This window comes from Hordeum vulgare, chromosome 7H, assembly GCF_904849725.1.
Source record: "Hordeum vulgare subsp. vulgare chromosome 7H, MorexV3_pseudomolecules_assembly, whole genome shotgun sequence".
Lineage (NCBI taxonomy): Eukaryota > Viridiplantae > Streptophyta > Magnoliopsida > Poales > Poaceae > Hordeum > Hordeum vulgare.
The window spans coordinates 15104216-15118422 of NC_058524.1; the positions used below are offsets into that span (position 1 = coordinate 15104216).

Sequence of the window (14207 nt, forward strand, 5' to 3'; positions counted from 1 at the left end):
TTGAGAGGGCTACGACAAAAACTGGATGCACTTTGTGTACAAAACGGACAATCTCTCTCGAAGTATGAGCGTTTCGAACGAGAACTCATCTCTTACAAAGGGATTTCATTTTTTTGAACTTATTTGAACTCCATACTTTTTGTGTGTTCAAAATGCACCATTCAAAGGCACATCACAAAATTTCAACAATTTCTGACTTCATTTGGTATTCTTCGTGCATTTACTTATTTTTTTTTGAGCTAGTTGACTCTGAAATTGAAAAGCACTACAAATGAACTCTGAAAATGTTGAAAGTTGGCATGCTATCATCATTTCACCCACATAGCATGTGTTAAAAAGTTGAGAGGGTTACGACAAAAACTGGATGCACTTCGTGTACAAAACGGACAATCTCTCTCGAAGTATCAGTGTTTCGAACGAGAACTCATCTCTTACAAAGGGATTTCATTTTTTTGAACTTATTTGAACTCCATACTTTTTGTGTGTTCAAAATGCACCATTCAAAGGCACATCACAAAATTTCAACAATTTCATATATGGTGGACACTAGCTCACCTATGGTATATGGTGGACATTCTTCTTCTCTCATATATGGTGGACACTAGCTCACCTGATTTTTCAACCGTCGATGATGGTCGCTACTCCTACTTCCCCTAGTGCATAACCAATATCTAGCACAAGGAGAAGAAGGAGAAACGACCCCCCACAGCAACAGTCGACATTCTTCTTCTCTCATGTATGGTGGACACTCCCTCACCTGATTTTTCGACCGTCGATGATGGTTGCTACTCCTTCTTCCCCTAGTGCATAACAAATATCTAGCACAAAGAGAAGAAGGAGAAGCAACCCCCACAACAACAGTCGGCATTCTTCTTCTCTCATCTATGGTGGACACTCCCTCACCTGATTTTTTGACCGTCGATGATGGTCGCTATTCCTTCTTCCCCTAATGCATAACAAATATCTAGCACAAGGAGAAGAAGGAAAAGCGACCCCCACAACAAATGTGGTTCCGCTGCACGCCACGTGGTTCCGCTGCACGTCACGTGGGACTAATGGTCTTTCATTTTTAAATGACTGTTTTAATCAAAAACAGATCTGTTACAAAAGGGATTTCATTTTTTGAACTTATTTGAACTGAAGACTTTTTGTATATATATGTGGTCGAAATGCATGATACCATGAAGTTAGAAAGGGCTCAACCATTCAAAAGTAGCAAATGAAGTTAGAAAGGGCTAAACCATTCAAATTTGCAAACTATAATGGCACAAACAGAAACTAGACATATATAAATTGGTCCAAGCAGTACATGATACTAGTCCAAACAGTACATAATAATAGCTATCATAGATATATAGCTGGCCATAGTTGATACTAGTCCAATCAGAATGTCCACCTTATTCGAGGTGACGCTGGCCATAGATGACGACTCGAATCTTGCGGTACAACTCGTATGAAACGTATGCATCTTTTGCTGCATACTCAATGTTGATACGATCAAGTGGGACCTTCTCCCAAAGTTTGTGCTGAGACTTTGGGAAATTGGTCTTCATATCACCATATTCCTCGTCGATCAAGGCAACTGCCATATGAGCCATCGAAGTCCTGACATGTCGAAGCCTGAATACCGTTTGGAGATCAATGAGGCAACCAGTTGGTATCTCAATACCGAAGTTGTACCTCATCTTCAGCTTGTCGTTCGTTATGTCAACAGTAGCAAAAGTGATGCCGCTGCGAAGAAAGTCCATGAGTTCTGGACAATGCTTGTCACAACTGCAACAGAAACAAATTAAAATGGAACAAATATTACATACTGTTGTAATAAGGAAACATGTTTCACTACAACTAAAGAGAAAATTATCTTTAGGATTCAAATAGAACATATGCAATGGAACCTAGAGAGATCACTATAGCTATCCAATGGAACCTAGAGAGATCACTAGCTATATGCAATTTTCATGACTATGACATATCATATTGCTATCCAATGGAACCTAGAGAGATCACTAGCTATATGCAATTTTCATAACCTTGGATCAAAGAACACCGCATAAAATTGTATCACTACAACTATGATTTCAATGGAACATATTGAACCAATCAGATTTTTCAAACTGTGGAACACTATTCCAATCAGATTGTGTTCCCTTCAACTAATCAAAATTGTTTCACTACAACTATTTGAAGCGAACCAACTATGATTCCAATGGAACATATTAAACACTAGTTGATTCTAATACGATTTTTCAGATTATGGAACACTATTCCAATCAGATTGTGTTTCCCTTCAACTAATAAAAATTGTTTCACTACAACTATTTGAAGGGAACCAACTATGATTGAAACAAATAAACTTACAATGTCATTACCTTGGATCAAAGAAAGCCTCAAAACTTACCTCGCCCATTGGAAGATCAAGACATGGTGTGCGAAGCATAGTTGGATGACGGCAACACCGCGTTGATCGGCCGTGTACTCCAGATCAAGCCCCAAGAACTTCTCATGATCCATTGTGGCGTCAAGCCATCGTTCCTTCAACTGTTCGAGAAAATACGGCATCTCCCTACTCTCGTTCGTGTACACGACATCGAGCATGGTCGTGCCATGTGCGAGCACCTCTCCAAAGCGAGTTGGCATGGTGGAAGAAGAGAAGGGAAGAAGAGAGGAGAAGAACAGAGAGCGAGAGCGAGAGAGAAGAAGAAACAGAGAAATGACGACTCTGCTTCGGTTCGTGCTTTTCATCGCCCGAAACGACGCAAGATGCAAATCGTTTAGGGCCTTTAGTCCCGGGTTGAGCCACCAACCGGGACTAAAGATATATACCAACGGTTGCCACCACTACGTCAGGCCACGTGTTAGGCCTTTAGTCCCGGGTTGAGCCACCAACCGGGACTAAAGGGGGATACGAACGGTTGCCACCACCACTGCCCACTGCGTAGCCCTTTAGTCCCTGTTTGGGACACGAACCGGGACTAAAGGCTCCTTACAGGCCGGGACTAAAGCCTCGTGGAAGGCATTGAGAATTGGGGCGACGTGGCCGGGCCTACAGGCCGGGACTAAAGGGTCCCGGACAAAGACCCGTTTTCCACTAATGGTCTTTGTCGCCGTTTGAGCTGGACAACGTTTTCATGACATGTATAGCCTCGAATCCCATAGGTCTACCGATTGTCCAGATAGAGTAAATTACACCTACGGTCCTCGTGCTAGTTGGCGTCTAACACAATGGTCCCGGAACTCGTGAAATGTTTCAATACAGTCCTTAGAGATGTGAATACATCACATGTACGATCATGGCTACGCTTTTCGATACGAGCGTTCATCAGACACATGGCACATTAACATTAACTCCACATGACGAGCATGCGAGTGAGAAAAAATAGCAAAATAAATTGCCAAATTCACGTACATTTCAATTAAAAAGGTGAAATCCATATAGACGATTCTCTGTATCCCTTCAAGCAATTATCCTCACGTCCGTTTCTACCATTTAAAAAGAATCAAGTTCCTGTTTATTTTTATTTTTCTCCCATTTGGAAAAATAAATGTAAAAATAAAATATATTCGCCATGAAACTTAAAGAAATCGTTTGTGCATTTGACGTGTGTTAAAAATTGTCACCGTGTTTCTCAAAAATGCCCGTCATGCATTTACCTGTATTAAAACAATACTGCATTTTTTTTATATTTGAAGAAACACATTGTTTTTTAAATACAATTTAAAAAATTAATACATATCTAGAATTTATTCTTATTATACAACAATTTTTAAACGACATTGACTAATTTTCAAAATACGCATTGTCAACTTCATATAATTGTGCATTTAAAACAAATACAATGAGGATATAATAATTATGCGCGCTTGTGATCCTAATTGAAGATAAGAAAATAGACACGAACTAGGAAAATAAAAAAATAGTTTTGCATATAATAGGGCAATAAGATAACCATTTTGTAGAATCACGCTGAACATTATTGAAAATACTTGTCGTCAGTTTTTCTAAATAATTAAGTAATCTAAAAATACAATGAGTATACATAATATTTGTGAACGCTTGTGGCCACTAATGAAGATACATATATTTTTCTTACATATATTTTTTAATTCCATATAGATTCTAGAAAAACTTCATGTTCACCTCTTCAAGATACACAATAATTAGAATATAAGAAAGATGTAAAATACACAATGATTGGTATATTAATATTTTATTATATTTTTCTATTGGAAAAATGGGCATAAACATAGTTGAAAATAAAAAAAAGGAAGTTGGAAGAAAACACATCAGCATAATGATAGCGTTCTAGCTAATCATTACGTCGGAAGGTACTGCTGCTTGGTCTGTTGGCTAGCTTATGTTGTCAAGCCGTTTGTATCAGGAGATGTAGTCAGGATTGTAGGTGTGATGTATTTTCCCCTTGTGTATCAGGACTGTATGTGTGACGTATTTTCATCCTTGAGGACTGTATTGGAGCATTCTGCAAGTTGCGGGACCATTGTGTTACATGCCAACTAGTACAAGGACAACGGGTGCAATTTACTCGTCCAGATATGATAATACTTTCGACCGGAGCCGGATAGTCTGGAGCCGTTTACTAATATGAGGTTCACGTTTTTCAGTGAAGTTTGGGTTTTTGTATTGTGCGGATATGGTTCGAGCCTCTGGGTTTTTCTGGATGGATTAACGGGTCAAGATAACGGGGCAGATCCTCTGATGTAGACCACCTTGGCTTTGTGTCAAGGCGGGTGAAGTACGTCCAAACAATCCCAGCCGGGGCGAAAAGACCACGATACAAATGCCGTGGTTTCCGCTCGCGTCCTTTCGTTTCCTTACGGCGAATAGTTGGCGGATTTGCATGGCCCCGTTGCATGTCCTCCCACACAACATTAACAATTCATGTAGCCGAGGACAGCAACCAGTCGTCCATTGAAGTGGAGGTCGATTGATTCAACAACCTGAGGTGTGAGCACGTCTCATCCATGTTAGAGCGACTCCAACCATGGAATCCAAACAGACACGTGTTTTGTTCGCATTTGTTTGTTTGAATCGGTTCATAGGACATTTATGTTCGGTCTTTCGAAATGGATCAACGCTTGCGTTCAACATTATCATGACCAATTTTTAAGACGGCGCAAACAAAATACTCCCTCTGTAAACTAATATAAGAGTGTTTAGATAACTAAAATAGTGACCTAAGTGCTCTTATATTAGTTTACGGAGGGAGTACAGCTTAATTATATTTAAAAATAAAAAAATTCTAATTAAACATTAATATCGGCCTCAACATAATACACGAGTCCATCACAAGTAAAAACATTAAATTAAACATAACACTAGGAGGCATGCTGCCTTAGGCGTTCTCTTTCTCGTCGTCATCGGGGCAGGTGAGGTCGAACATCGGCACCGGGCCAGCCCAGGGGAACACCGTCTCCTAGGCGGCGACGATGTCGTCCGTCGGCCGGCGGCTGCACTGTCGCTGGCTGGGCTCCGACGGGGCTCTCCTCCTCCCCTGCCTCGGCCTAGCGCTCCAACTGCTCGAGTCGTCACCCCTCGAGGCCCTTCTCCGCCAGCCGCCGTTGCCGCCAGTGCTCCAGGTAGAGCTTCTCCTCTGCCGGCGTCAGACCTCCCCCCCCCCCCCCCCCCCCGCCACCAACCTCGGTATCGTCGGCATTGAGATCCTCTCCTGATCCAAGTGCCAGTCATGTAACGGCACGACGTCGGGGTAGGGAAGGGGCGGGTGGTGCTTTCAGTGCCACCTCGCCTGGTGCATTGAGACGTTTAGCCGTTGTCGAGATGAACGGAAGACGACCGCGTGGGGAGCGCGCGCGTCAAGGAAGGGCGGGGGCCTTGTCCTTGTTCTTGAATGAAGTGGAAGGTCGACTGACCTCCAGCAGGCCCGCCAGCCATGTTATGTTATATACCAGCACGTCAGGAGCTCATGGCCACACGCACAACAAAGCGTTGTGAGTGACAGCTGAAGCAAGCTCGACCGCTAGGAAGGAAGGAAGCCATGGAGATAGCGGGGCCGCTGGCGCCGGGGGAGAGGCCGCACGCCGTGATGATCCCATTCCCGGCGCAGGGCCACGTCACGCCGATGCTGAAGCTGGCCAAGCTGCTCCACGCCAGGGGCTTCCACGTCACCTTCGTCAACAACGAGTTCAACCACCGCCGCCTGCTGCGCTCCCAGTCCGCCGACACGCTGCGCGGCCTGCCCGCGTTCCGGTTCGCCGCCATCGCCGACGGCCTTCCGCCGTCCGACCGTGAGGCCACGCAGGACATCCCCGCCCTGTGCCACTCTACCATGACCACCTGCATCCCAAGGTTCAAGGAGCTCGTCCTCAAGCTCAACGAGGAGGCCGAGGCCTCCGGCGGCGCGCTGCCGCCTGTCACCTGCGTGGTGGCCGATAGCGTCACGAGTTTTGGGCTTCGCGCCGCGCGGGAGCTCGGCCTCCGCTGCGCCACGCTCTGGACCGCCAGCGCATGCGGTTTCATGGGCTACAACCATTACAAGGATCTGCTCGACCGTGGGCTCTTCCCTCTCAAAGGTATATATGCATGCATGTCTCTCTATCTATACACACAAGAAAATCAAATTTCTTCAAGTACCCATGTTCTTTGGCTGTCTGTGTGCACGTCGATATTAAAATTAGAGGCAGCATTTTTTCGATAAAAGATGAATTTTATTGACTCAGACACCATATACAATAAGTAATTAATTTGTTGTTGGCGCAGAAGAGGCGCAGTTGAGCAATGGATACTTGGACACGACCATCGACTGGATACCGGGGATGCCCAAGGACATGCGGCTACGTGACCTCCCCACATTCCTGCGCGCCACGGACCCGGATGACATCATGTTCAACTTCTTCGTCCATGAGACGGCCGCCATGTCGCAGGCCTCGGCGGTGATCATCAACACCTGGGACGAGCTCGACGCGCCCCTACTCGATGCCATGTCCAAGCTCCTGCCGCCCATCTACACAGTGGGGCCGCTTCATCTCACGGTGCGCAACAACGTCCCGGAGGAGAGCCCCCTCGCCGGCATCGGGTCCAACCTATGGAAGGAGCAGGGCGCGCCCCTCCGGTGGCTTGCCGGCCGGCCACCACGCTCCGTGGTGTATGTAAATTTTGGGAGCATCACGGTGATGTCCAAGGAGCATATGCTGGAGTTCGCGTGGGGACTAGCCAACACCGGCTACGCCTTCCTGTGGAACGTGCGGCCTGACCTCGTCAAGGGCGACGAAGAGGCCGCACTTCCACCGGAATTCACCGCGGGGACGGAGGGGCGAAGCATGCTGTCGACTTGGTGCCCGCAGGAGAAGGTGCTGGAGCATGAGGCTGTAGGGGTCTTCCTCACGCACTCCGGGTGGAACTCGTCGCTGGAGGGTATATGCGGCGGCGTTCCGATGGTGTGTTGGCCCTTCTTCGCAGAGCAGCAGACCAACTGCCGTTACAAGTGCACGGAGTGGGGCATTGGGATGGAGATCGGGGACGATGTTAGGAGGACCGAGGTGGAGGCCTTGATACGGGAGGCCATGGAGGGAGAGAAGGGGCGAGAGATGAGACGACGCGTGCTGGAGCTCCGGGAGAGCGCCGTGGCCTCTGCACGTCCTGGCGGAAGGTCCATGTGCAATGTTGATAGGCTCATCCACGAGGTGTTGCTGGCTTGAACAAATGCCCAGCGAACATTTGCTAGATAAGAGGGTCCAAAATAAATGGTCTGGAGAGTCTGAAGCGTTTTCTAAGATGTCACCAATCCATCTCCATTTCAATTTTCAACTCATAGTTTGAGTGGTGCATGGAAATACTTGTATAGAGGGTCCATGAGGTATTACACTTACACGGATCACAAATTATTTGTAACCAAAATGATGGAAATACTTGCACATTTGTGTCATTATATATTCAGATTTACTAATTCTCAGTTAAATAAAATTTGACTATGTCACATCTATTTGTCCATCACACAAAGTAATTGACTCTTCTGTGCACATTTTTCGATCTCGTTGTCCGGAGCTCCTATTCCATGCAGTGCTAGAGACCTGAAACGTGCACCCCACACTACCCATAGCTTCCATTTTTGTTTCAGCCCATGTGCCAGATGCGACGCCGGTAAATTTTTTTCTTACAATAATTTTTAAAAAGTTTCAGACTTGATTTTTTTGTGAATATTGTAAAATAGATTGAGAAATCATAAATTTTCCATGAATTCAAAAAAGTTCATAATGTCGAAAATGTTTGGGAGATCATAAGTTTTCGTGGACTAAAAACTGTTCGTAATCTTTAAAAAATGTTTGCATATTAAAAATATAATTTTAAAAATGTTCTGAAATAAAAAACTGCTGATGATCTTAAAAAAAATCAGGTAATTTAAAAATGTCTTGAATTTGAACAAATGTTCAAGGAAATCAAAAATTGTTCGCAAATTTCAAAGGAATCCACCAATTCAAAATATAGTTGGTTATTTAAGAAATTGATCCCAAATTAAAGAAAAAAGTAACTGATTCAAAAACCGTTTGCTTATTGAAAAACATGTTCTCAAATTTTAAAAATATATTCACCAATTTATAAGAAATGTTAAGAAATTCTAAAATTGTTCACGGTTTTATAAAGAGGGCTGCTACGTGTAGGCCGGCGGATAGCGAGCCATCAGATATGACACAATCGAACGTCTTTTTTTTTTTTGCAACAAATGTCTTGTTGCAGAAACATTTGCAAACAGACGTTATGTTGCGGGTATTTTTGCAACATGGTTTGTGTTGCATGACGTTTTTTTGCAACATGAGACATGTTGCAAAAAAAAATGTAACATGGGTTGTGTTACATATATTGTTTTTTATCATGAGCGCTGCAAGATCTAGTGTCTGGTTGGTTTGCAGCAAGGGGCTAGTTATAGAATCTCTTTTTAAAACAATGAACTAGGTACAGAAGGGGAACACGAAGGAGCTGGCTCCTAACCATCTAATTAAATGCCCATCTAATGGACCTGCAAGAGGTGGACGCTCGCCCAAGATGGGTTGGCTGAAGGGAACCATTTCCATTTTATAAATTGTTTGAAAATTGAAAATGTTCCTATTTTAAAAATATATTCACGAATTTGAATGACTTTCACAAAATGAGAAATGAAAATAAGAGGATTCATATGAATGTTACCGCGAACAATACTTTCAGCCTAAAAAACAGTATATAATATTACATCAAATATGAGAGACCATTTTAAATTTATACAAATTTTAATACCAATAGGCTATTTATATCTTTTTTGCTTCCACAAGTTATGCACAATAAACTCAGGTATAGTACTTAAGGTCCGATCAATGGAGTCATCAAGAAGATCTCCATGGTATATGGCCTCTTAGTTGCTCAATACTGTTAAAAAAATAGAAAACACACTAAAAGTTGCTAACTTTTTTGTGATACTCGAGTGCAATTATGCCAACTATTTATAAATAGTAGTAGCAGGCAACTGAGCATTAATGGCAGGCAACTGAACATCAAATGTAGGCAATTGACCATCAGTAATAGGTAACTGAGCATCAAAATTGAGCAATTTTATAGTATTTTGTAGGCAACTGATCATAAAAATTGAGCAATTTCACAGTATTTGTAGACAACTGAGCATCGGTCATAGGCAACTGATCATCATTGTTTAATTATGCAAAGCTTTTAGAAATGAATCTAGTCAACTATTAGTCGTGGTAACCAACTTAGAATAATTCTTCGCTGATAGATTGTCAAACTAAGGGGGAAAGAAGTTGCTTGCCTATAGCACTAAAGTTGCCTCATCTAGCACATAATGTTGTTAAAAAAAAGTTCGTCGAAACCTATTCATATGGGATCTAGTTTTGTAGAGCTCATCATAAGAAACACAACCGTGAAAATGGATCGACATTCTAGTGATCGGTTCAAAAGTTATGACTCTTTGAATTTTTTAAAACGCTAATAAATACACATGGTTGGTTGTCTATAGATGTTGTGCTAGGTAGCCACGTCCATAAAACGGAAAGAAGAAAAAAGTATATATACTCGAGTGGGGATAAGTGGCAGCTCGGGAATCACCGAATTGACAACTGCGGGATTGAGTAGTTCATTTTTGGGAATCGATTCTAGGAAGCTACCACGTTGGAAATCTGCATGCTTGTTTAAAATTCTGATTTTCTAGAACCTAGAATCCATGAATCTGTAGCCGTAGCCCAAACAAAGACCACCTTTAAGCCCTTTGAATGCTCAATTTTCGGACTCAATAGATCACAAGCAAAGAATTGTATTGTGCCGCTCAATTTGATCGCTAAAACTACATACTAGATTGACATGATATAAGCCATGAGGACTGGAGGGGGCGAACTCTAGGACGAGGCGGATCCGAAAGCCGAGAGACGCGTCCGCAACGCTGCCACGCTGGCCACCGTTGACCGCAAAGCACCTAGGCACTCGGGCCGCGAACCCGGCTGACAGCAAACAGTTTGGCGGCTCGTCAAAGGTGGAGGTGGAGGCGGATTCAGGCCGCGCCTCCACTCCCAGGTTAGCTGAGACCATTCTTCCGGAGCTGGTGGTGGCAGTAGTCGTGGGGGGCACGTCGCGTGAGCGGAGCAGAGGCGAGAAGCAGATGCCGCATGGATCCGCGTGCGGCCTATGGTGCGGACAATGCCGGAGGAAGGTACCGCTGAACATGCCATGTGAAGCCTTCGAGACCATGTTCAAGAAGCATGCATCGATATACGATCCGAAGGGACGGCCGTCCTGTACCTTGAATGTGGAGTTAACGTGGAATACATGAGATATTCAGTTTTCTCTAATATCTCAACTCATGTCTGCCTCATCACACGACAAAACATTTGGTGTAGACACTATACCTAGCTCAATCAAACAGATATTTGCAAGACAGAAATCACATCCTGATTTCAGCCTAAATGAGCCCATGGCTGCATCGCAGAAAAAGAAAGAGAGGGCATGATAGCTCAAATATGAATAGATATTGTGAAATATTCAGGCTATATATATTGTGCCCAACACCACCGAAGAACTTGGCAATCATGGAGCAAGTCTGACAACGAGTAACATGTACAACTCATGAGCCGTATTATTTACTGGACTTTTCTTTTCTTCAAATATCTATCTATCCATCTGTGTAGCATGTGACATGACTTTTTTTCATGTAGTCGACACGCTATGTATGATCTTTCCTAGCAGGCCAGGTCGACCACCAAACTTGTTGCGAGTTGTACATCCAAGCGAAATCATTAATTGAGAAGTACTCCTTCAAGGATCATTCCCACCTTCATCATTGCATGTAATGATCTACAAATTATAGGATAAATAGTATATATCAAATTAAACTTATTTATTTATTTTATATTATTTTTAATACGAAGTGTTTTTAAATTATTTCGCTTATATTGCAGGATCTTTGAGGGGCTGTCGAGGCCAACAAAACGACTAAGGTGTACACAGTGGTGTAATATCCTACTCAGTACTCACCATATTTATCATTATGTTGTTTCAGATGTAGCTAAGTTTGTTCACTTGATGTTTTAGTTGCAAATTTATGGAGTAAATTCCTATCGTCTTCCCAGGCAGTTCCACCCAAAGGGAACACTTCTCTACGGCCCTAAGGTTCTCATTCAAATGCCATAAAAGGCTACACAGAGAACTACCGGCAGAGTTTTCTCCTATAGGATCCCTAGCATAAGAACTCGTTCCATAAATTCAAAAATAAAATACCAAGTGAAAACACGAAACTACATCATTTCCACAACATAATTTACATATGGTTTTCCCTTTCCGGAACCCCCGAAGGGTTTACACAAGGGTAAAGAAATTACCTTCTAACTACCTTCGCGAGCTTACAAATGCTCTAAATATTGTAGCTCTTTATTACACGATGAGGAAGTACTACTACTATTACTACTACTACTGAGCAAAGAGCTTGCTAGCTGAGTTGCTACTCCGCGCTCTATCTGTGGCTGGTTCTTCTCCGTCTGGTGTCTCTCTTCGCAGCAAGACTCCTCCTTTTATAGGCAAGAGAGCACCTCTTGGATGGCTTCCGGGAGAAGGCTCCTCTATTATTTCCTCCTTCTTTCTCCTTGTCCATCATGCACCTAGTTTTTAGGCCTTCTAGGCTTTATAGGCTTTGTAGCCATTATAGCCCTTCTTTGTAGGGTATTGAGTGTATGTTGGAGAGGTTTGCACACCGTGTCTTGGCTGCCAATGGAGGTGGCATTGTCTTCTTTTTTGATTTTCTTCTTCGTCATGATTTTGTCTTGGACTTTAATCTTCAGAAATATTACAATCTTTGGATATGCATGTGCCCGTACACTGCCTGCTGATATGTGTATGCAGGCATACTTGGCTGCAAACATGCACATGTGTGTGCATTGGCTATTGATATGCGTACGCATACATGCTGCATTTTTTTTGAGGGAGGTCTTCCCTGCCCATATAATTGATATTTCATATCAATATACACTAAGATTCTAGATTCCTATCAGCATTCAGTCGGAGTATGTTCTCCGCGCCCGAATAATTGATAGTAATATCAATTCAAATTCAGTGACATTTGAAGTTGGGTATATATATATATATATATATATATATGTATGTATGTATGTATATATATATATGTATACATACATAGGGTCGCGCTATTCGTCATCCTGGGTGAGTAATAGTTATTCTTCACCCCCTCTATTTTAACATTAATGCACCGTAATTTTACATTTCATATTTATTTATTTTTTATACGCAAAAAAATACTGTAAGAAAATATAACCAATGTAAAAATATTTTATGTCACGTAAAATTACGAACATATAAAAATAGTGCAAAAAATACAATAAATTTATTTTTTTCTGGTCTTGTGACATATATTTTTGTTTTTCTTTTGTCAAATTTTACATAATGATTCAAAATAAATGTAACTATTGTATTTCAAATGTAATTTATTTGTAAATTGATCGTAAAATTATATCGGGTGAAGAATAAACTATTCTGCGCCCTGGGTGATGAATAGAGTTTCTATACATATATATATGTGTGTGTGTGTCTATATATATATATATATATATATATATATATATATATATATATGGTTGTATTAAAAATTATATTATATATGCATCAACGTGCACAGTATGTAGTAGCGTAAAATATATTTAAAATGAAAAAGAATTTAATAGAAAATATAAAATGAAAGAAAGAAAATAAATCATAAACCCTAAAAACCTAAACCCCAACAAAAAAACATAAAATATTTAGTCCCGGTTGGTGCCCTTAAGGTCCTCCACCACCCGCCGCACGCTCGCGGCCACATGGAGGGACTTTAGTCCTGGGTTGTGGCAAACCGGGACTATAGGGTAGGATCCTTTTGTCCCGGATGGTGACCCGGGACTAAAGGCCTTTGCTAACCGTGACTAAATCCTCATTCTTCACTAGTGTAATCACGATTCACGGACCTAGTTATGAATTATGCAGGCTAATCACAAATTCATCTAGAATATTCCAATGAAGCATATTTGTGAATAATCCTAGGATTCTAGGAGAAGGGTGAGAGGACTCATAGGAGTGACATCACTAACACGCAGATGTACTGGATGCCGCTGGAAACCATGCACACGTGGAACAGACTGAGGGCTCACTAGTGGGGACAAGGCCTATAGCCCCGGCCCATAAGGGGCTTTAGTCCCGGTTCACCAACCGGGACTAAAGGGGTGGGACTAAAGGCCTAACCTTTAGTCCCGACCCTGTCCCAAGCCGGGACTAAAGGTGCTACATGTGGGCGCCTCGGAGCGCCCTCAGGGGCAGGCCTTTTAGTCCTGGTTCTTTACACGGACCGGGACTAAAGAGTTTCAAATTTTGTTTATTTTTGGGTTTTAGGGTTTTAGGGTTTAGGTGTTCGGGAGATTAACGTGATGCCTCGCTTGGTGTTCGGGAATTAGTTTTCATATAATTCCAAATAGAAATAATTATGCATATATATAAAAGATTAACTTATATTACAACCGAGCATATATATACAATTATATGGAGATCTGAATTATCGGGACTAGAGCCCGTCTATTCGATTACATGGACGAACATCAGTAATGGCACCTGGCTACACTAAATCGTCCTTCGTCATCTATAGCTTCCGTCCTCAGAAAGGTCGCAAGCTCCTCTGCAACAGCAATCGCGTGTTGCTCTGGTAGGACCTTCTCCCTCATGGCCGTGT

At 42.5% G+C, this 14207-nt stretch overlaps 1 protein-coding gene across 1 annotated transcript; it reads left to right on the forward strand.

Moving 5' to 3' along the window:
- The first annotated feature begins 6002 nt into the window (after window positions 1-6002).
- LOC123410703 (7-deoxyloganetin glucosyltransferase-like) lies at window positions 6003-7898 on the forward strand. The gene is made up of 2 exons (XM_045103641.1): window positions 6003-6546; window positions 6734-7898. Exons 1-2 carry the CDS (start codon window positions 6012-6014, stop codon window positions 7669-7671), a joined length of 1473 nt encoding a protein of 490 aa, XP_044959576.1. The 5' UTR covers window positions 6003-6011; the 3' UTR covers window positions 7672-7898.
- Window positions 7899-14207: the final 6309 nt, after the last annotated feature.

Coding starts and splice junctions, on each gene's coding strand:
- LOC123410703 (XM_045103641.1), top strand. CDS start 6,012: ATGGAGATAGCGGGGCCGCTGGCGCCGGGGGAGAGGCCGCACGCCGTG. Junction 6,547..6,733: donor TGGGCTCTTCCCTCTCAAAG/GTATATATGCAT, acceptor TTGTTGGCGCAG/AAGAGGCGCAGTTGAGCAAT.